Raw genomic sequence first — 23520 nt, 5'->3', positions numbered from 1 at the left:
CCTTAATATTTTTTCCCTAAACACATAACTTTCATTCCTGGCATCGCACGCAACCTCCACACCTTCATCTTCCTCTATCTATCTTTGAAATTCTAAATCTCATGTCAAAAATCTTTCCTCTTTTTCTATTCAACTCCGAACCTAGATCTCAAGTCAAAAACTTTTCTTCTTCCTCTATTCAACTCCAAAATCCTAAATCTCACTCTAAAAAACCTTTCTCTTTCTTTATTCGATTTTATCCATCCTCCAATTCACACTACTAGAATATAACTTTGATATTTTTATAAATATTTTATAATGATATTTATTAAAAATTATTTATTTAAAATTTAAAAAATAATATTAGATTATTTATGATCAAAATATTATTAAATATTATTATTATTTATATAGAACCATTATTTTTAAAACATATTAACATTATTATTTTTTTCTCTTAAATTTGTGCTTTTATTAGCCTCTAATAGCGAGTAAAGCTAACCTAAAATTTTTCCTTTCCACTTTTCAGCATCAACTAAAACCAAAGTTCTTTTCATAGATCATCTTAGTCTCATATTCCCATAGGTAATCAAAATAGTTTACTAAACCTGACATTGTTGGACTTATTAAGAATAAACATATAGTAAAAGAAAATTATTAATTAATTATTTAATAATTAACTAGCATATAAAATTATCTATCAGTAAGCGATTATAAATTAATAAATAAATGAATAAATATGTCTCTTAATCTTCTCCTAATTACTAAGAATAACAATATAACAAAAGAAATTATTGACTAGTTATTAAATAATTAACTAACACATAAAAACATTAATAGTTGTAGTCTAGTTGGTTAGGATATTAGGTTATAATTTAGGAGACCTAGGTTCGAATCCCAGTAACAACTAATTTCTTTTCCAACTTTAAAAGAAAATAAAAATAAAAATAGGGTGACACTTGACCCATTGACCCGGTTAAGAGCTCGAGGTCGACGAGTCTACCTATAGGATTAGTGCTCCTATAATCATGACATTTAGGCATTTTGAAATCGCTCCTATATCCATGGTTGTAAGAGCGGTTTAAAACCATTCTAACACTTAAAAAGTTTTAGAGCGGTTTGAACCGCTCCTGAATATATAGTTATAGAAGTGATTTGAAATCATTATTATATGTATAACGTGTAAGATCGGTTTCAAACCATACCTATAAAGTATAATAGGAGCGATTTTTAAATTTTTACCAACGGTTACGAAAACCGCTTCAATAGGATATAGGAACGGCAACAAGAGGAGCGGTTTTCAAACCGTTGGTAAAAGTGCAGGAGTGGTTGAAAGCTGCTCTTAAAAGTCAAAAAAACCGTCCCTATATGGGTGTTTTTTTTTTAGTGTCCAAGTGGGTCAAAGGGATTGACCGGACACTTGGTGAGGGAGTCCTAGCAGGTCAAGGGTGACCGGATGCTAGGCATGATGAACCAACAGGTCATGGATTGACCGGATGTTGGTTTGGGGGCTTGGGACTTGGTTTTGGGCAAAAACCAATGTCTGGATCGATCAGCCGATCGATTGGCTGATACCCAATCGATTGGAAAATCGATTGGGAAGGTCCCCGCGACAAGCCTCAAGTGGGCAAGTCACAGAGCGCACAGAACATCTCTGGATCAATCGGTCGATCGATCCAGAGACCCTAATCTATCAGTGGATTGATTGGGGTGGCGTGTTTTTACGTGATAAAGGCTGGATCGATCAGCCGATCGATCCAGGCATTTCCCCCAGAGCACAGAGGCACTCTGGATCGATCGACCGATCGATCCAAAGCCTCCTCGATCGATTGGGAGCAATCCAATCGATCGGGATCCTACCGTTGGCGCAGATAAAGGCTGCAGGCGTGCGATTCCTTAGACACAACTCTCGGCCACTTCTCCCGATCTTCACTAGGGATCACAGAGCTTCTCTACAAGGTTCTCACAGCTAGTTCTTGAAGCTCTTGGAGGTTTTCCAAGTCAAGAGGCGGATCTATAGCAAGAGGAAGAAAGCTAGGGTTAGGGTTTTCTATACTCATTGTAAGCTTATGCTTGTATTTGTGTATCCTTTCCCTTTCTTCTTGTAGTGTGAACTTGTAGGGCTTCTCCGCCTTCAGTAGTTACCGAAAAGGAGTGTTTATTAGTGGAGGTGTGTGTGAGTGTGTGGATCCTTGGACTAGTCACCTCCTTTGGAGGTGGATACCAAGTAAATCCTTAGTGTTAGCGTTGTGTGTGTTATTTCTTGTATATTTCCGCTGCACATCTTTGAAGAAACAAGCAACGCCGACCACGAGCACGCGAAGAGCTATTCACCCCCCTCCCCCCTCTAGCTACATTTCGGTCCCAACAAAAAGTACTATTTTGAGCAAGAGTATGTGTCCTAAAACTCCAGAGGAAATAGCTGAGATGAATAAAAAATCATATACCAGTGCTATTGGTAGTTTGATGTACACTATGTTGTGTACACGTCCCGATATCAGCTATGTTGTGGGCTTGGTCAGTCGGTTCCAGTCAAACCCAGGACCGAGACACTGGAAGGCGGTAAAAAGGATATTCAGATATCTGAAGGCGACAATAGATTATTGCCTCTGTTTTCAAGGATCAGATATGAGTCTGAAAGGTTATTCAGATGCAGATTGGCCTGGGGGCCTGGATTATAGAAAATCCACATCAGGTTATGCATTCTTGCTAAATAGTGGTGCCATCTCCTGGAACAGCAAGAAACAAGCTTGTGTAGTTTTGTCGACTATGGAAGCTGAATATGTGGCATGTTCAGCTGCTGTGCAAGAAGCAGCCTAGTTGAGAAGGTTCCTGAAGCATCTGAAAAATGCTAAGGATAGTGGGAGTCCAATAACTGTCTACTGTGACAGTCAAGCTGCAATAGCTTTTTCCAAGGATCCCAAATATCATAGCAAAGGCAAGCATATAGAAATTAAATATAATTTTGTGAGGGATATTGTGGCTAAAAGAAAAGGAATTCTTGAGTATGCCCCTACACGTGTCATGCTTGCAGATCCTTTTACTAAGTCAATGACTAAAGAGTCATTTAAAGAACATGTAAAGTCTTAGGGACTTGTAGAATGTAACAATATTGAAATAACAATCAGACTTTGTGTTATGATTGTGTCATTTATCATAATTTATTCAGTGTAAATGTTGTATTTGTTACATTCATATAAGATCTCGGTGAACATGTTGGCAGGTGAAGATTGGTCCACTGACATGGACAATCATCTCTGTTTGTTAAGTACAAATAGGGGTAAGACCGTTACTTATGGAATAACTTATGTATCTGAAATTAGAGACAGATCCATAAGTTGAGGTCGCCTTGATAATTGTGTCAAGATGAGATCATTTATGTGTTAATAATGATCGAAGTAAATGAACCCACCATTTACTGAACCTGTTGAAAGCCAGATTAGAATTCATATGTTGAATTCAGGATTAGACATTAGGTATGTCTAGATCAAAATCTGTACGATGTTAAATTTGAAGACAACATGCACTCTTTTTAGTAAAGAAAATAGCATCGTAGCATGTGATTCATACCACATGTGCTATATATTGAGACAATAAAGGTAGTAGGAGAATGAATCCCTATATCTCTACTATGTGAGACCTTTGAGATTATAAATTAATCTCAGTTTTTGCCTTAGTGGCTATTTAGCTGTTTACTTGAAGTTTTAATCAGTGTCTGCTATTTTAGCGTGTATCCTATGGTTATGGATGATTCAGTCTATGGAGCATAACTAGGAAAGCGACTGATTAAAATAAATAGATTCTAGTTAAAAAGGAAGATTAAATATATTTACATCTTTTGTTATTATTCACTGGTCGACCCATTTCTGTTATGTATAGAAATGAATGTGAATATTGGATATGGAATATTCTCTTGACATAATGGTCATTATAAGGGATTAGAGATGTTCATATCGTTGTAAATGAAAATTATTTAATCTGGGTAAATAGCAAGACATGGATATCTCCAAGATAATGGTTGTGTGTCACTTGAAGATTGGATGAATCCTGGATAAAGATTATGTGCCACCAGGAAAGAGGCTATGTGCCATGAAGAGTATGTCTCTAATTTATTTGAGCAGCTAAGTAAAGTGTAAAAACTTTCTTAGCATTGATTGCTCAAGGAGCGGCTAAGTCAAGGTGTAACAAACTTCTTAGCAACTATTGCTTAGTGTGCTTGCTGTCGCATGAATCATTTTCTCTAAGTATGGATTGGTTGTTCTCATATGGTCTATGTGACCAAACTCTCTAATAGTCTATGTGACTTATTAAGTCTTTGTGACTTACCTAAATGAACTAGTCTTAGTGACTTACCTTGGACGAGTGGGAGATGTTGGAAATAGGGAGAGTGGGGACGTGGGAACATGCCCACGTTCCCCACTACTCATAATGGAAAAGTACATTATGCCCATGGTTTATTTCCCTATATAAAGGGGTGCGTCCAAGGATCATGAGGTGTGTGAAATTGCTAGTGTGCAACGCAGAGAGAGGAAGGAGAATATCTGAGGCGGTGGGATTTGGTTCGTGGAATTGCGGAGGGCTTTCCGATCCTGTGATCGCTCTTCCGACAGCGAGTTTCGCCATTGCCGATTGCGGATCTGCGGGAGATCGATGTAAATTTTTACCGCTTTAATTTAATTCCTCTTTCATGCATTTATAATATATCTACATATCCAACTGATAGTAATCGATAATTTTTACGATAGGTGCACAGTATCTGGTGAAGAATGACCTACTCAAAAATCAAGATTCTAATGCAACATATGTATGCTTTAGAAAATCTAATCTAAGCCGCTCAAAGGGAAATCTAGCATTAGTAGATGGGGCATTGTTAGGGCTAGGGGTAACATGTCATCGTTTCCTAATTTTATACAAGCAAAGCATGCATATAACAACATATAAATAGCCAAAATTAACTAGAAAGTTAGGTTAGGGTGTACCAAGGAGGCATTATTGTGATTTTGGAGTGGAAAACATGAATAAGTAGTGAAGATTAGCAGTAGAAGGTGCCTTCTCACAACTAAAGTTGTGAATGGAGTGCTACTCTATTCACTGATAAAATTGGTATTGAAGGCGCCGTCAGCTTTATTGAAGGTGCATTTTTATAGAAGGCGCCTTCAACTGACTAAAAGCGCCTTCAGTCGGTTGGGGCGGGAAATTTCCAGCCCTTGCGAGGGCACCTCCAATTGACTCGGAGGTGCCTTCGGAGGTGCATTTTTTTATCTTAATTATTAATTTAAATTTAATTTTAAGTTTAATTTTAGTTTAAGTTTAAGCTTAATTTTAGTTTATTTTTTAACTTTTAAGATTTTAATTTTTTAAATTTAATTTTAAGTTTAAAATTTTTAATTTAAGTTTAAGTTTAAAATTTTTACTTTAAGTTTAAGTTTAAAATTTTTAATTTATGTTTAATTTTAATTTGGATTTCAATTTAATTTTAATTTAACTTATTTTAATTTTAATTTAATTTTAATTTAGTTTTAGTTTTAATTTAATTTAATTTTTAATTTAGTTTGGATTTTAATTTAATTTTAATTTGGATTTCAATTTAATTTTAGTTTAATTTAATTTTAATTTTTAATTTAATTTCAAATCCTTAGTCATCTCACCCGATTTATATTTTCAATTAGGGAACTCTATAGTTTTGTGAGATGAGCTAGATTGAATTTTAGGGTTGGGTTTAACTTTGTGTTAGATTCAAGTTTAGCTTTGGGTTCAACAAATAGGTATTTTTCACATAAACTTCTAACCTGTGGTGAGTCACCTGAACATCATTAGAGTAACTACGCCTTCGAGATTTTCTAAATAGTCCTATCCACTAAACTTAGTACAAAACTTTGGTCTAACTAGTTAGAATTCATAAGGGGTAGCTTTAGTTAGTTCCACTAAGTTAAATGCACCAGGTCGAAACAATATCTTCCTAGACATGCATTGATAGAGTTTCCCTAACTTACTATCATCCAATAGTTCACTAGTACCATTGGTCAAGTTAAACTTTTGTCCTTTTTTAGACTAGTCCTAATTACCCATTCGAGTAGGTTTATTGATTTTGGAGGTGCAAACTAGTTTGGAGCCTCCCCTGAATTATTGGACTTGGGATTTAGGTTTTGGATTTGTGTCGATTTATTTTATAGTTATAATAGACTTGGTTGTAGTTTGAGTTTAGGTTAATTTTGTTTTTTATTTAATTTACGTTTATTTGATTTGATTTTATTCTTTTGGTTTAAAGTTTTGATTTTCAGGGTTGAGAGTGAGTTATTTGATTTATTTTGATTTGTGTAGTGAATGTTATTTTTTGGTATATAGTATTGGTCGAGTCCTACTTGCGTGGTTAGGCACACTTTCGGAACCCAGGCCTTAGTATGATTTTTATTTTGAGTGACTAGAGATATAGATGTTTTGTTAGTCGAGCTGGACTTGTATCTGAGTTCAGACTTATTATACACAGCTCTTTGTGATCCAAGTATGATATCAAGGTACTTGGATCTAGTTGTAAACTTTTTTAGTAGTTCTTTTAGTTCAAGTATTTCACCTTTCAATCTGGAATTGTCCTCATCAAGTTTTGCAACTTGGGTTGAGATTTCAGGTTGAATTGGCTTAATTGTTTAGTTTGAATTTAGTTGATCATTAAGTATTCTATTTTCCATATTTAGTTCATTTATTTTATTTTCAGGCATAGTTAATTTTTTATCTAAACATGCAATGATTTTAAAAAATTTCTTGCTAAAAGCATACTGTACCTCATCAGAATCTTCAGAAATGAGTGCGGACTCGTGGCTCAATTCGGGTTCGGACCCATCTTCTAATTCACTTTTCGATTATGCTTCGTAAGCCATCAGTGCAAGGTAGTTGGTGTGCTTTGCTTCATCACCATTTGATTCCTCCGTAGATGACTCGTCCCAAGTCGCCTTGAGGGCTTTCTTCTTCTTGAGGTTTGGGCAGTTGATCTTGTAACGTCCCTTCTTGTTGCATCTAAAGCACATGATGTTGGTCTTGTTGTTGTTGGTGTTTGAAGTGGAGTTGATCTTCTACAGGTCTCTTTGGGTGAAGTTCTTCTTTCTCCTGGTGAATACTTTTCTGACAAGGTTCACCAGGTATTCTTCATCATCTGGGTCTTGGTTAGACTCAACTTCAGGTTCTGGTTTTATTCTGGATATTTCTTTTGATGCTCCTGCAATAAGAGCAACACCTTTCCTAGGTTTGGTATTAATCTATTCATGTAGTTCTAATTCACAGAAAAGTTCATCTAATTTAAATTTAGAAAGATTCCTCGAGATTTTGTAGGCATCCACAATGGATGCCCACAATGCATTTTGAGGGAAGACATTCAGGGCATACCTTATCAGGTCTCGGTTCTCCATCTAATAGCTTATTTGTGAAGTCCATTGAGGATGTCCTTTATCCTCGCGTGCAGTTGACTGGGAGTCTCACCTTCCTGCATTTTGATATTAAATAATTTATTTAAAAATAGGTCTCTTTTAGTTATCTTTTCATCGTTGGTTCCTTCGTGTAGTTCTATGAGTTTGCCCCATAGCTCTTTTGTGTTTTCATGTGGGCCGACGCAGTTTAATTCCTCCTTCGTTAGTCTGCACTAGATTATGTTGAGGGCCTTGAAGTCAATCTAGGCCTTATTCTTCATTTCCAGATTTCAATTTTCTGGGTCCATTGGAATTCTAGTGTTGTGGTCAACTGGTGCCTTGTAACTTTTAGTGATGCTAAACCATTGGCCATAATTAGTCTTTAGATATACTTCCATCTGCTTCTTCTAGTAGGGAAAGTCATCTCTATTGAAGAGTGGCGGATGAACGGTGTTGTATCCTTCATTTTATGCCATGTGGAACTGAGATAGAAAAACTAACAAAAGGTACCAAGACTTGGTCTTGGATTAGCAGAGTTTGAAAAAAATATCGAAGAACTCGAGTAGTGTTGCATCAATTTCGAGTAAAAAATCGATCAAGAAATCATTATTCGAAAAGGTAATTTCTACCAATTCAAATAGGATATGAGAAAACACAAAGCAATTAAAAAAATGGTTCTCTTGGCTTGATTGGTTGTTGCACCAATTCAGAACAGAACCTGCTCTGATATCACTTGTTGGATCAAGACACACGTAAGAGGGGGGGTGAATCACGTGATTTTAAAAAATCATTCTTTTTAGTTTTGAAAACAAAGTAAAAATGCAGTGGGATACTAAGTTAGAAAGCGAGAAAGAAAAACAAGCAGACAGAATACGAACACAAACGGTTTTACTTGGTTCGGAGCCTTCGACGACTCATACTCCAAGACCCCAGGTCTTTTGGACCTATTGATGGGTAATCCACTAAAATACCTTTCTCGGAGCCTTCGGAAGAGGGGATCAAGTACAAAGAAGGTAGGAGAAGTGTAACACACTATAGGTCCCTTTTTCAGTAATTAAGTACAAAGAAATAACTTTGTTACCGACACGTAGAGATTAAAGTGAGAGCGCTCGTGTATCGGTGTCAGTTTGTCAGCCACGATTAGAAGTTCTCAGAGCAGTTGTAGAGTGCAACAGTTTTACAGTAGAGTCACAGCAGGAAGTCAGCGCAGTCGAAACCTCAAAAGGATGCATAGTGGCTCGTATAGAAGTTGTGTTTAGAAGCTTGGTCGAGACTGCCTTTTAAAGGACATAGAGGAGCGCCTTCCATAAGCATTGAAGGCCTTCAATGCAGAAAATTTGATCCTGACTTCGCATGGCCTTATTTGTGATGATGCCCAAAGTTTATCCCTTGGAAGGCGCCTTCCATGCCATTGAAGGAGCCTTCCATGAACAGTGCGAAGACGTCTTCCATGAACAGTGCAAAGGTGCCTTCCAATGCTTGAAGGCGCCTTCAGGTACTGTTCATCTGAAGATTTTTTGCTCCTTTTGCCCTACAAGTTGTGTTAGTCCAAAATAAAAATATTTAACCTGTAAAACAAAGTTAGCATAGTGATAATAAGAGGTAGTAATTAGTTCTTGTCCTCCTAGAACCAGGAACTAGTCAAGGTCTCAGATTAGGGACTTAAAATGGCTCTAACCTAGACTGATGCCTACTGTCCCTTAACTAGGGCGAGTCCTCACTTAGTCACTCTCCTCTAGTGACTTATCTTTACTTACCAATTTTCTGTTGGTTGACTAGCCTCTTGACCCACTAGGTCTTTATGCAGTTGTCTAGTTCGCAGACCTAACTGGATTTCTGCCAGTTGTCAGGTCCAGCGAATCCAACCGGACTTCCCGCCAGATATCTGATCGGTCCATTGACCTATTTGGACTTCGCACCAACTATCCAATCCTACAGACCTAGCTAGATTTCAACCTGGTGTTAGGTCCTCCAAACTTGTCAACTCCTACACATTTGGTAACGTAATTAGAGCACAACACACCTAACTTAACTTCCTTGTCATTCATCAAAATCTGAGTTAGACCGTTAGTGTAATCTGCACCAACAGTGGTGGCCTCCTACAACCATCTGATCATGGTATCAAAGGAGGGAGGATTAATTGTATCTTTGAATTTGAACCAATAAAGGTCACATCAAATCTTAATACTAACCTGTCATTTCAAATACTTTTTTCAGAGGAGTATGCCACATGGAAGAAATATGAATCACATTTATTAGGGATGGGAGGTGGTAAGCACGCTTATAATAAAGAGGCGTGCTTATTATACTAAGCATTAATGATAAGTGACATGCTCAGTTTTCAAGGCACCAATGTGATGTCAGCTCAGGCCTAGCGACAGAACTAGGATCGAGAGTCCGGGTAGAGAACAAGAGACATAAAAAACATAAGTGTCTAGTCAGTCGGACTTACAGCTTTTTCAACTAGACTTAAAGAGAAGACTTATGATACAGTGAATAACGTGGGGCCCTCAAAGTTGGGTCAAAGTCAAGAAAGTCGGCTGAGGTGGTGGTTAAAGTCAAAGAGGGGTCAACACTCAGAGCTAACATAGTTACATGTCTCAGTCGAGTGGTCTAGTCGATCAGACTACTAGTCCGATCGGATCTCGAGTCGCTCTGGATCCGGAAACCTTGAGTTGTATTAGTGCTATTCAGAGTTGAGTCATGTATCTCGAGCGAGTAGTATAACTAATCGGATTGTTGGTCTAATCGAACATGCTAGGCACACAGCTCGACTAGACTAGACTCTTTGGCCTAGCGGAGAGGCTGAGCGAAAGCCGAGCCCTCGAGAGGCTCATCATTCTTTAGCTGACCCAACCTCATCCACGAGCAAAGTCTGATCGGACGACAAATGGGAACCAATCGACCTACTAGTAAAGCATATTGAGGGTCCATCAATCCAACGACATAATATTTCTTTTTGACATTTTATGTAACAATTGTCAGAGAATCAGAGAATATTTCCTATGCAATCTTTACGATAAAAGCTTCTACCCTACAAAGCATATAAGTAGTGGGTCCATTTTTGAAAAGGTGTCATAATATTAGAATTGTCGATCCTTTTTTAGAAATATATTGATATTCGTGCATGGAGGAAAATTACCACTATATAAGGGCTTTCCTTCTAAAGGTGCAAGTACACAACATTATGCACTTAGAGTCTACTATTCCTTTCTACTATTTATTACATTCTTTATCCTCTCGGCCACATGTTTGACTTCAGTGTCGGAGTACCTATGTTCGGGACCCTGCCCTGGCTCTGTGACTAACGTTTTCTTCTCCATATTTTCCTTTTTTGATACATAGGATCACTCAATGTCCCCTTCTTTTAGCTCAAAGTCTTCTCACAATCAACACTGAGGCCACCTACCCAGCACACCATCTTCCCTGATTTCAGATAAGATTAGTTAGCATTAATAGTTTTTAAGTCTTCATAGCTACTCTATTAGTATATCAAGCTCCTCATTATTGAGCATCTCTCCATCATTTATTTTCTCATAAGTGACATTTACATCTACAAGTAATTGGGATGTGGATTGAATTTGTGAATTAGCTGAATGTATCTCTACTTTGTCATTTTGAAATGCATCATGGTTTTGGGTTATGATGAAGTTCGACATTTCTATGGTCGAGTAAGGCTTCATTCAACAAATTGCTAACCATTCACTAAATCTTCTTCTCGTCATCGAGTATTCAATATAAAAAACTTGACCAACTTGTATCCTGAAAATAAAAGGTTCAAACTTGTTTAATCTTTTATTTGCATTGACTTTAACTAAATTATAGTTTGAATATATTTTAGTACTTGTTCTTGGAGTCAGATTATACCATGAATATTTGAATAACACACTTTTTTTTAGGTAAAGCAAGATATTCAACCTCAATGATTTCATCAAGTATACCATAGTAATCAAATTTAGTATTAGTGTTGTTGATAGATCATTTTGCACAAACACTTGAATTATAAGTCAGTATGTGTGAATCATATTGTGCCATGTGAAGTTTGAAACTATTAACATAGCAACCAGAGTAGATTCTTATATATGGAGATGCCCTAATGCAAAATCCATTATCCTTTTATTTTGCACATTTGATCTATGACCCTTCACCTAAAAAAATGGTTATGATATGAATTATTGATTATATAACACACTGACATCAATTAACAAATGTCATCGTAACATCGTTATGAGAAATGAAGTTCTGCCTTAATGTTCAAAAGCCTTGTAATAGTCGATAGTCAAAAATGGCCAAAAGGTATGTTTTTCCATACTTCTTTTTCATTAGCTTTTAACATATCACATAGTTTCTGAACTTTAGGTATTAATATTTCATTCATATTCGAATGATTAAGCATATTCATTGTGTCATAAACTATTGATTGCATTGCATTGTCATTAGATGAAGATTCCTCTCAAGCAATAGGGTCAGATGATGAAGTAATAAAATATCCAATTGGCTCAAACAAATAAGGCTCTCCATGATAATACCAGTTATACTAATTTGGAACAAAATCATTTTTAACCTCGATGTACTTTCATAGTATTCTCATCACTGAAAGATGTATTTCTACATTTGCAATGATTATATGGATAACGTAACTTGTCACCATCCATATAGTATGGATAATACTTAGTAAAGTTCACAAACTCTTCAACTCTATCAAATATTCATTAGTAATATATCCATGGATATATATTTTCTAACCTATTATACATCTAAGTTTTATTCATATACATTGTAACCTAGTGAGAAATAAACTTACAACATTATTAAATATGTAAAACTAGCATTAATATAGTTTAAATTTAAACTTCATTTAATCATTAAAACCTAATACTGTCAATAAATAACCATTGATCATGTACCTAAAGTTGATGCACCAAAAAGACGGTCTCTAAAGAAAATGTCAAAGCCCACACAAACAATGCTAAATAGAGAAACCTCCACAAATAACATTATGAAGTTAACAATCAAATAGAAGGGTGCACAAACAATAATCAAATACCAGAGTTGCATTCTCGCTCGATCCCTGACCAAGGCTGCATGATTGCCCATCGAGTAACGAGGTTGTGGCCAAATTTGCAACCTTGCTTTAAGCCTAGGCATGAGCTCGCGACTAGGGCTGAGATCGTGACCTAGCTTGTGGCCGACCAAGCTTGTAGTCAGGGTTGAGCCAGCGACTAAGCTCTCGACCGACCAAGATAGTGACTAGCCAAGCTCGTGGCAGAACTCACAGTCGTCCGAGCTTACCTTGGTTGACGCTGCACCCGACCTTGCGACCTTGGCACGAGGTCACGGCCAAGGCACGATCAAATTGGGGGTGACAGGATAAGAGGAGAGAGACAGGGAGAGGATGTACCAACAGATGCTTATTAGAGATCGAAGAGGAGAGGAGCATGCTAGAGATTAGAGAGGAAGAATAGCTAGGAAAAAAAATTAGGAATGAAAATCCTAATTTTGATCGCTAAAATAGTAATGAAATTAAGTTTTCATTGCTAAAATAGTAATGAAATTAAGTTTCTTTCATTAATTAAATAGATTAAATATGAAGAGTGGCAGAATTAGCAATAGAATTTAAATTCTTAACTTAATGACTAATATAATCTTTATTAATTAGATCAAATTTAATTTTCATCACTAATTTCATGGGAGCATTAATTCTTCTAATGAAATTAGAAATAACTTATTAAATTTTTATTTTTATTATTAATACTTTTCTTAATTATTAAGGACGGATTAAAGTTCTATCACTCGCATCACTATCTTACAGCACATAAATTCAATAATTCAAGAATAAATGAAAATCAGAAGGAAAAAAAAAAAAAAAAAAAAGGAATAAAAGAAAAACAGATCGAACCGGAGGTAGAAGAAGGTTGAGATGGAAGAATGGTGGAAAGATGTGGAGCGATTCAGAGCAAGGAGGCGAGGGCGAGGCAGTTGCTGGCCATCTTGGTGAGCAGATCGTCGGTGGCGGCCTGCGGCGACTTCGCATTCATCTCCGAGAAGCTGTCTTCGCACGTGGAGAAGTCGGTGACCAGTGCGCTGAGCATGCTGTTCATCGTCCCCTTGTCGTTCGCCTTCACCGCCGCCTCCGCGTCGTCCAGGTTGTCCACCGCGTCGTCGTAGCTGTCGCTGCACACCTGCAGGTTGCTCGCCGTCCTCGGGTCCGTCCCGGGCTTCACCACCGCCGCCGACACCTCCGCCCTCGCCGCATCCACCTTCGCGCGGCACGCCTGCATCTGCAGGCTCAGAACTCCCAGGGCGTCATGCGCCGGGCCGCCTCCTACGCTGCCGCCGAGCTGGCGGACCCACGACACGCACACGTCCGGGTAGTCAGTCTTGCCGCAGAGCGCGGCGATCGCGTCGGCGGCGACGGGGAAGCTGGGGCCTGGTTGGGCGGAGGCCTGCGGATTCCGGCGAGTCGGCGAGGGGTGAATGATGTTGGCGTTGGACGACGGAGAGCTGGGGGTGGGAAGGGGGACGGAATCGGAGGCGTTACGGGCGACGCAGAGGGCGGTGGCAGCAGGCGAGGCGGAGAGGAGGTAGAGGAATGCGAGAAGGCGGAGAGGGAGCTCCGGCGTCATTGTGATTGCAGATGGAGTAGCGAGAAAGGCCGTCTGAATGGAACGGAAATGGCGTCCGCCGGTGCTTTTAACGGCGATGCCTCTGCGTCGTGTTGTTTTAATTTAGAAGTTCTCTGATGACCAACAAAATTTTAGAACTTTCTAAATTTAGTAGTCGTTAATGAATGGACACGAAAGTTTAGTTAACGGTTAATTTTAGTCAACTTTGAATTTTCTTTCACTCCATTTACTCTTTATATAAAATATTTTGTAAAATAATTTAGCAAACAGAGTTGGTTGGCTTGATTAGTTAGGAGGAGATAGATAGCTTGAGTATTTCTAGGTCGTGAGTTGGTCGTTCTAAGTAGGCTAGTTGTCGGTTGAATTAATTAAGGGAGTTGAGCCCAGCGTGTCAGGTAAGCCGGGTAGGCGAGCCAGTTGATCAATCCGACAAGCTAGATAGTATATTCGTGCAATTTAAGTTGCTCAATCCAAGTCGAAATTGATCAAGCGAGTTGAGGGGTTCAATTAGGGGGTACTCGGTTTACCACGCTATGCAATTTGAGTTAGTTGGTGCAATAAAGCAAGTCTCATCGATTCATGATTGCAATGGAATCTTATCCTTCATCAAGAAACAAAAAAAAATAATAAATCTACCTTAATGCTCTCTTTATATCGAAGGAATAATAATAGGTTCCATAAATTATGGGATATACATCTACCATTAGTTTTAATTAATTTTTTATTAGTTCAAAATCAAATTAAATAAAATTTTCTCAATATGATACTAAATTCAATGAACTAATAGCTTGTGACTATGAATGATTACCTTGGTTATGTCACGCCCTCAGTTAGACAGCCACGAGCTTTAACTCAACTATGACTTATTTTTCGCATAATTAGATTTTCTCAATATGAGTCTTTCTATTTATTAAATATTATTAACTTCTATTTTTGTATTATATCATCATTTAATTTAAATTTATGAAATCCTATTTTTTTAAAAAAAAAATTCTAAACTGGATAAAAGAAAAATATTCTAAAAGAAAAAGAAAAAGAAAGATAAAAGTCGATTAAACTTAAACTGGATGAACATTGCATGTCGACAAGCGCCGCCTCGTGCCTCCTCTTCCTTCAGTCATGCTCCTCCATCCGCCAGCTCCTCCAAATCCACGCTCACATGCTCCGCCGCCGCTTCCTCGACGACCCCTTCGCCACCACTGAGCTCCTCCGCTCCTCCCTCGCCTTCCCCTTCGCCGGCACCCTCTACGCCCGCAAGCTGCTTGCCCAAATTCCCCACCCGACCACCTTCGCCTGGAACTCCCTCCTCGCCGCCTTGGCTGCTTCCCCCTCCCCCGCCTCCTCCCTCTCCTTCTTCCGCTGCATGCTCTCTTCCGGCGCCATCCCCAACGCCCACACCTTCCCTCCCCTCGTCAAGGCCTGCGCTCGCCTCTCCGACCTCACGGCGGGCGATCAGCTCCACGGCCTCATGATCAAGTGTGCAGCTGAACACGATGTCTACTGCACCAATGGGTTGATCCATATGTACTCTGCGTGCCGGATGGTCGACCTGGGTCGACGGGTGTTCGATACTTGCACGGAGCACGATGCTGCCTCGTGGAACTGCTTGATCTCGGGATACGTCAATTGTGGGCTGCTCGATCATGCACGAGTCGTGTTCGACGATATGCCCCAACGGGGCATAATCTCCTGGAACGCCATGATTCATGGTTATGCAAAGTCTGGTGACATCACTTCTGCAAGGCAACTGTTCGATGAGATGCCCGAACGAAACGTAGATTCTTGGAATACTCTGATATCTGCCTATGGGAGATGTCGTCGGCTGGACATGTCCCAGAAATTGTTCGACGAAATGCCCTCTAGGAATGCTGTATCTTGGAGTGCGATGATCACTGCTTATGCTCAAGGAGATTGCCCCGCTGAGGCATTGGCTCTGTTTGAAAGGATGAGGAGATTGGATGTGATGCCAAATTGTGCCACAATAGTGAGCTTGCTCTCTGCATGCTCACAGATGGGAGCTCTTGAGCAAGGTAGATTAATTCATAGTTACATAGCGAGAAACAAGATGAATGTGGACTCAATAATTGGAACCACACTCATAGACATGTACGCTAAATGTGGATGCGTGGATAGTGCAGTTGAAGTTTTCGATGCATTAGTGCCAAAGGATGTATTCTCATGGACAGCGATGATTGGAGGGTTTGCAGTGAATGGGTATGCTGCCCAGGCCTTGGAACTATTTGACCAGATGGAGATGGAAGGCGTAAAACCTAATGAGGTTACATTTGTTGCTGTTCTATGTGCTTGTAGTCATGGTGGGTTAGTGGAGCAAGCGAGGTACTTGTTCGATTCCATGAGGATGGTCCATGGACTCAAACCACAAATTGAGCACTATGCTTGTATGGTCGATGTGTTGGGGAGAGCTGGACTCTTGGAGGAGGCTATTTCACTCGTGCAGTCCATGCCACATTACAAAGCCGTGCTGTGGGAAGCTCTCTTTGGTGCTTGCTTGATCCATGGCAATGCTGAAATGGGGCAACATATAGTCGATCGGCTAATTGAACTCGGGCTTGATGATGGTGGTGTCTATGTCCTCTTGGCAAACATCTATGCTATGAATGGGATGTGGAATGATGCAATAAGGACGCGCATGAAAATAAAGTCCAAGGGCCTCAGCAAAATCCCTGCTTATAGCTCGTTTGAGGTTGAAGGTTTTTCCATGAATTCTGTGGGAAATCAAATTTCTATGCAACGGTAAGGATATGCAGCCATGGGAATACTGAACTGGAGTAGTTCAGCTCAAGCTTGATGATGATGTCTATGTCCTCTTATTGGGCATTTATGCCATGAGAGGGAAGTAAAATGATGCAAGGACACAGATAGATCATAGCGCATGTAACTTGATACCGAGGAAGAAAAGCAGGAACTGGGGTCATCATCATGAGAAGTTGTTGGCATTGCTGATCAGCTAATTGACGATAATTCAGCAAAGCAATCGGAATTAAAGAAAATCTAAAGCTATCTTAATTATTGGGCTGTAACCTTGATTGGTGCGGCCTCGAATGCTTCAATTCTTGAGTTTAGATTGAGTGATGATGATTTAGTTTATCACAACTCAAACTCAATAGGTCAAAACCCAACCCTAGCTCGGAAACCACTCACTCTCCCAGCTACAACTTCTCAAAAGTCCTCATTTTTCCGCCCTATGATCTCTATCTCTCAACTTCTAAGACATGTAGGTCTCAGTTAGGTCAGCTAGAGGGGGATGAATAATTTTGCACAGAGTTAGAAGAAATCATTTGCTATTGAAGTTAGGCAAGGACATAATATTAGTTAGGTATAAATAATTAATATTGAAAGAATAATAACTTTAAAAAAAATAAATAAGAAGTTAGAATTTATTTGATTACAATATAGTTGGTTGTTAATCCAAAGTAGTTGAAAATACTAAAAAGATCTCTTTCATTGAAGGTGGAAAAATCTCTTATACTTTTTGATTGTTCAAAAGTTAACTAGGAATTGAATACAGTAGTTGTTGCTTGATTCCTACCTTTAGGGGGCATTTTAGAGCCTCCTAGGATCAATTACTATTGCTTAGAGGTACATCCAAAGCACTCCAGGGCGCCTCCAAGTGGGTAAAATTTATCTCCTCTTCAAGGGTTAGCTAACAGTTAACCAACGGTTTTCTGCATTTGAGGGCACCTCCATCAAGAGGCGTGAGGGTGCCTCTATCAAGCTGCTTCAGGGCACCTCCAAGTTGCTTAAGGGCGCCTTCAGCTTCATTGGAGGCGCCTCCATTAGCTGCTTTCAATCCGTTAACCTCCAAATAATTAACTCTTCCTCGTTCTTCTTTGGGTGATGCTTCGGTTGCCCAGAATTGAGCACACTCAAATTCAATTCCGATCTTCTCCTTGAGCTAGCTTCTTTCCCGGCTTCTCATCCCTTGGATATGCCACGCATGTCATTCTCGTCCATCGATGTACTCTTTCGCAGCTTTTCATCCCTCAGATGCACCGAGCCTGTCGATTTACTTCCCGTGTCATCTTTCTAGTCCTCTACATCTTCCACTCAACTTCTTATATTCTTAAATTTTTGCACACTTAGACACAAGGTATCAAACACTACAGAACTTAACTTGATTTGGTTGATTATATCATAACTAAACAGGGATACTTACAATCTCTCCATTTTTTATGTGCATCAACTCAAGTTAAGTCAGGGTAACTGATATGCGTAGATTTTATACACTTGTTTAGCATACTTTGACGCACATTCATATATTTTGTGCATGCTTTATCTATGCATTTTCGTACTTCCAGCTTTGCTTTTAGCATATTTACTCTTTTTGTTCGCAGATTTGCTTTTGTGCATTTTATGTACTCAGGAGTCGTATTTGGAGAAGAATTTATGATCGATGCCAAATCTGCAAGCTAATGTAAGGAGGAAGACACCATCTTGGAAGTGCCACATGACCATGTTTGGGAGAGTGACCTGGGTCGTGTGGTGATGCTCACCCATGCAACATTGGCAGAGCAAAGGAGTGTCCAGGCCATGTGGTGAAGCTTTCCCGTGTAGCTTCTGCAGAAAAGGAAAAGGCCATGGTCGTGTGTGCATCACACGGTCGTGCCAATTTTGAAGCCAAGAGAGCCACGACCGTGTAGATCTACACGGCTGTGCAAGCCTTCCAGAAGCCAAACAAACCCTGGTCGTGTCCCAAACACAGTCGTGCATGAGTTCCAGAGCCGGAGCCAACACAGGTCGTGTAAATCTACACGGTCGTGTAAGATGGGCAGTGGCAGAACATGTCACGGCCGTGTGCACCACACGGCCATGTAAGATGGGCAGTGAAGAGAATGAGCTAGGCTGTGAGAGCTTCACACGACCGTGTCTCGGGGTCGTGTGGCATCCAAAGCTCTGCTCTATATAAGAGTCTCTTCCATCATTTGAAGGGGGGTTCTCCCTTTTGTGGGGGACAAGATTTGGGTGATTCCTCACCTTCTTAGAGGGATTTTCCGACGATCTAAGGGCATATCTTCAATGAATCGACTCCGAGATTGAGGATTGGATCCGAATACCTTTCTTCATCGTAGATAAGCTTTTCTTCCCTTTCTTTTCTTGGATTTTGGGATCAAGATGCTTATGATCTTCTTGTCTTTGGATTTCTTTTCTTGTTCTATGGATTAAATCTCCTTGTTTTAGGATGGAGAGAGTATTTGTAATATGATTTGATGTAAACTCTTGTGGATTTGCCAATCTCCTATTTCTATGATTTTGTCTTGTTTTTATCTATTTGATCTTGTGTGGATTGTTATGATTGGACTTAATTACCATACTTGATTGAATGTTTTAGTATCTTGTAGATCTTGTAGAGGTAATTCCTCATTCGGTTATACGAGGGACGTACATGATAGACAAGCCCGTGTAAGGACGTTTGAGGGATAATCTTGAAGGTGAAATAATGTCATTCAAGAGGGTAGGATAGATTGTATGCATTAATCTTTTATATCTTGATATGAGTTGAGAAGTAATGAATTTCTATGTTGATTATCCTAGAGGCGCACGTGACAGGGAAGCCCGTGTAAGGACATCATAGGAATCATTCCTAATTGATCACATTTAGATATAGATTTTAGTCCTAAGATGGCTGTCTATTGCAAGAGAGAATCGACAACCTTCTACAAATAATGGGCAATTGAGGAATAAGATTTGGTAGATCATTTACATTGAATAACATTACAAAAAAACTAAAACTCCTAGAACATTCTTTTATCATAGTCTTTATTCCTGTTTCTATGCTTTTACTTCTATGCTTTACTTTTCATAGTTGCACTTAGTTTTTATAAATTAATTGATTAGTTGTTTAGCTAATTCGTATTGAGATATCTTTAGTGGTTATAACTAGTCTCTGTGGATACGATATCTTTCTTTATTACTAACGACGTATCCGTACACTTGCAGAACGTTAACCGTAACAAATAATAAAATAACATATAAAATATTAAGTACAAAACAAGATTTGAAAATAAGTAAAAAAAATTACAATAATGTAAAAAATATTTTCAATATCTCTCCTTTAATTTAACCTCTATAGTTTATTCCCATTTGATCAACATTAAAAAATAAGAAAAAAAAATACAAAAACTAAAGAATTTTGGAAATTTTTCATGGGATTTAAAATAGAGTTTTCAGGAATATTAATTTTTATCAAAATTATTTTTTTTCCCATTTTGGTAAAAATAATTTAAAATTATTTTTAAGTTTCAAAAAATATTAAAAAATTTTGTCATGGTAAAATAAAAAAAATTAGGATCAAGAAAAAAATTCATGATAAAATTATTTTTATTTTGACCAGAATACTTATTTTTAAATAGAAATATTTATTTTTGAATTTAAATATTTAAAAATAGATTTTTAACTTAAAAAATTTTGCTAATTTTTCTCAATATTCAAAATATAACGTTCCTTAGCCAAAAAAAAAAAAAAAAATCAGGTTTCTCAAAATTTATCTCTAAAAAATTTTTAATCTAAAATTATAATTTTTATTTGAAAATTAGATAATTACTAAAAAATTTAAATTTTTTACTCTATAGAAAAGATAACACAGGATCACAAAAAAAATTATGTTTTTAAAAAATTAATTTTCTAAACATTTTTAATCATCAAAATTTATTTTTAAAAAAATAAAAAGAAATAATATAATAATTATTTTTAAAAAAAAAATATTTCTATGAGTTGATAATATCTTTATTTTTTATAGAGAAAAATTTTAATACAAAAGAAAGGATAAACAGAAGGTATATAAAATAGTTAACTTTGTAATCAATATTTAATTTTAAATTAAATTTAAATTTCAGTATACATAAAAATTAATTTAATCAGACTAAACATGATTTAAAAATCCAAAATAAGTTTCTATCTATTAGGGTTGCCAAATATTTTCTAAGAATATATTATCTGGCTACTTTTACAATTTGACCTCTCTAATTTCTAATATACCAGTTTAGCCTTTCATTATATGTAATATTTCTTTTTGGTATTTCTAAAATATTTGAGCATGCATGATCCTTTTCTAAAATTCCTAGTCGTTCTATCAATTTTTTATTTTCATCCTTTAGTTTATTAAAAAATTTTATTAAGGAAGCATAGTTCTTCTTTGACTCTATATACTTTGACCTAATTTGTATAAAGATTTACTTAACATTTTAATGCATTCATATAATTGGTCAGGAAGAAGCTGATGTACCTCACTTACCATTTCATTGAATTTGTAGTTTGGTTCTCCTCCTTTATTACTATATTCTTCAGAAGTGGCTCCCCCTTCATCGTTGCTCTCTTCTAAACTGCTTTCCTGGTCTTTAGGTAGATATTTGAGTATTAGTGCAATTTTGACAATCTCCTCACTCTTGGATTCTTCTTAAGATGAATCGGTGTCCATAAAAAAGTTAAATTTTGATTCTTTTGGTTCTTTGTGGAGTTTCAAGAACTTTTCCCAAAATCTTTTGCACAAGTGCAGATGTCGATTCTATAGAGTTCCTTAGCTGGTAGTATGCTCAAAAGGTGGAACTCAACCTTATCATTTGCCATGAACTCATCATGTTGTCAGACTCACACTACTCTTCGAGTTCTTCTCCGTTATTGTCATTGGGTGCTTCAAAATTATATTTAATTATTAATAAAATATTAAAATTGGTTTTGAAGAATACCTCCATTTGTCATTTCTAAAACACAAACTCCTCCTCGAACTCTGGTGGATATATACTAGATCTGGCCATAGTCTCGTTGCTTCAATTGGTGGTTAGTCCTTCTAAGGTAGTTGGGCTATCACACCCCAAAGGAATCCCTGCCCGACAAATGGACAACATCTCCCTTGTAACCGTGACAATAAAACATGTATACATGCCACAAAGCTACTCACAAGCTATCAATAACTCACATGGCTGGATATAAACATAACCACATAGTTATATATATAGCACACACGACTGAAACAAAAACATAGCAGAAGATATAAGCAAAACATACAAAATAACACAATTGACTGCGAGTCGGCCCGACTTGACATAATAAGTACATAACCAAATAAAAGAATGCCACAAGTCAAAAAATCCACACAGGATACATATCACAAGTATAATAACAAAACCAACAATGTGAGAGGAAGCAATAGTGAAAGAAGTCACTTGATGTGACATGAGACTGGTGGACAGGATCTCTAAACGACTCCATAAATCCTCTACCTACTCCCTAGCGAAAGAAAAACCAGTACAAGGGGTAATCAGTGCTAATGACTTAGCGGGTAATAGATAGATAGTGCACGAACATAATATATATAGAGATTCAAAGGTATACGGTCTCATAGAGAAATAATCAACAAATATAACAGTAATGTCATAATAAGTGTCTATATCTGAATGATGTGTCGAGCCCCTAATAATTGCAAGTGCAAGAGTGAATCTACAAAATAACTGCTCATATCTACTAAAGCATCATACATGGTCTATCCATCTACTAATAAGTAGGCTAATGTCAAGTATATGCAACAGACATACCTCAACCATATGTAAACATATCACAGACATATGTATATAATCAATCACAAACAAATGCAATCATATATCATATGCATATACATGGCATGGTCACTCCCGTCCACTCCTCAGCTACCATGACTCCTGTATGGTCGAAAGACGGGGACAATGACAACTGTACACATACCAACAGTCACTATTCCTGAGTGGTGCGAGTGGACAGTTTGCTGAGTAGCCATCTAGCTACATAGCAAAGGGGTCCCTGCTGTTTATAACTTCAGCTAACACTACCCCTGAGTGAAGTGAGCTGGGCACATCAGGATAAGCTGCACTCACTCAAAGTACACTACCCTGAGCAACCGAGTTAGCAGTGAGGGCCGACGACTCTCTCAACATGCCATGCTACAATGAGCAAGATGAAAATAGTCATCATCATAGATATAGAAAATGATAATGTCACAGTAAAACCAACATGTCTAACAAAATACATGTTACAGCAATCAATGCAAATAAACAAGATATCTAGTATTTACTAAATATCATAGATGGCAAAGAAAGGCTGTAAAGATATGAATCAATCATCTTAAAGATCAAGTAGTCAAGTATCAAGCTCAAGAAATAATATGAGTGGAGTCAAGGTAAATACAATAACCTATCTAAACATAGCTCATGCACTAAAGTCAAAGTACTACATAAACAAAGTAAGAAGTACCCACCTTTATCTGTAGTCCGTGCCAAATAACTCTCATGTCGCGATGCTCTTCTCAATTAGAGTCCTGCATCAACATATATAATTTAGCTAGGTTATACATAAATCAATTAGCTAACCCTAATCCTATTCCAATTAGGAAAACATGCTTAATTTCATCTAATGATCCAACACTTCCTTCCCAATTCTTCTTCCCGTTTAGTAATCAAATTCCATTATCTATTATCACCATAATTAATTATCTTACCAATATGAATCAATCCACCTAATACGTAACACAT

General features: G+C 37.7%; 2 protein-coding genes across 2 annotated transcripts; one reads left to right on the top strand and one right to left on the bottom strand.

Annotated features, from left to right (window-relative positions):
* Positions 1 to 13327: 13327 nt before the first annotated feature.
* LOC122022963 (pectinesterase inhibitor-like) lies at positions 13328 to 14002 on the bottom strand. Its single transcript, XM_042581064.1, has one exon. It carries the CDS (start codon positions 14000 to 14002, stop codon positions 13328 to 13330), a length of 675 nt encoding a protein of 224 aa, XP_042436998.1.
* Positions 14003 to 15043: 1041 nt separating this feature from the next.
* Positions 15044 to 17067, top strand: LOC122022453 (pentatricopeptide repeat-containing protein At2g29760, chloroplastic-like). The gene has a single exon (XM_042580471.1). The coding sequence runs from the start codon at positions 15081 to 15083 to the stop codon at positions 16758 to 16760; it is 1680 nt and encodes a 559-aa protein (XP_042436405.1). The 5' UTR covers positions 15044 to 15080; the 3' UTR covers positions 16761 to 17067.
* Positions 17068 to 23520: the final 6453 nt, after the last annotated feature.

The sequence above is a fragment of the Zingiber officinale genome, chromosome 9B, assembly GCF_018446385.1.
Source record: "Zingiber officinale cultivar Zhangliang chromosome 9B, Zo_v1.1, whole genome shotgun sequence".
Lineage (NCBI taxonomy): Eukaryota > Viridiplantae > Streptophyta > Magnoliopsida > Zingiberales > Zingiberaceae > Zingiber > Zingiber officinale.
This window is presented reverse-complemented; position numbering and strand designations above follow the sequence as displayed.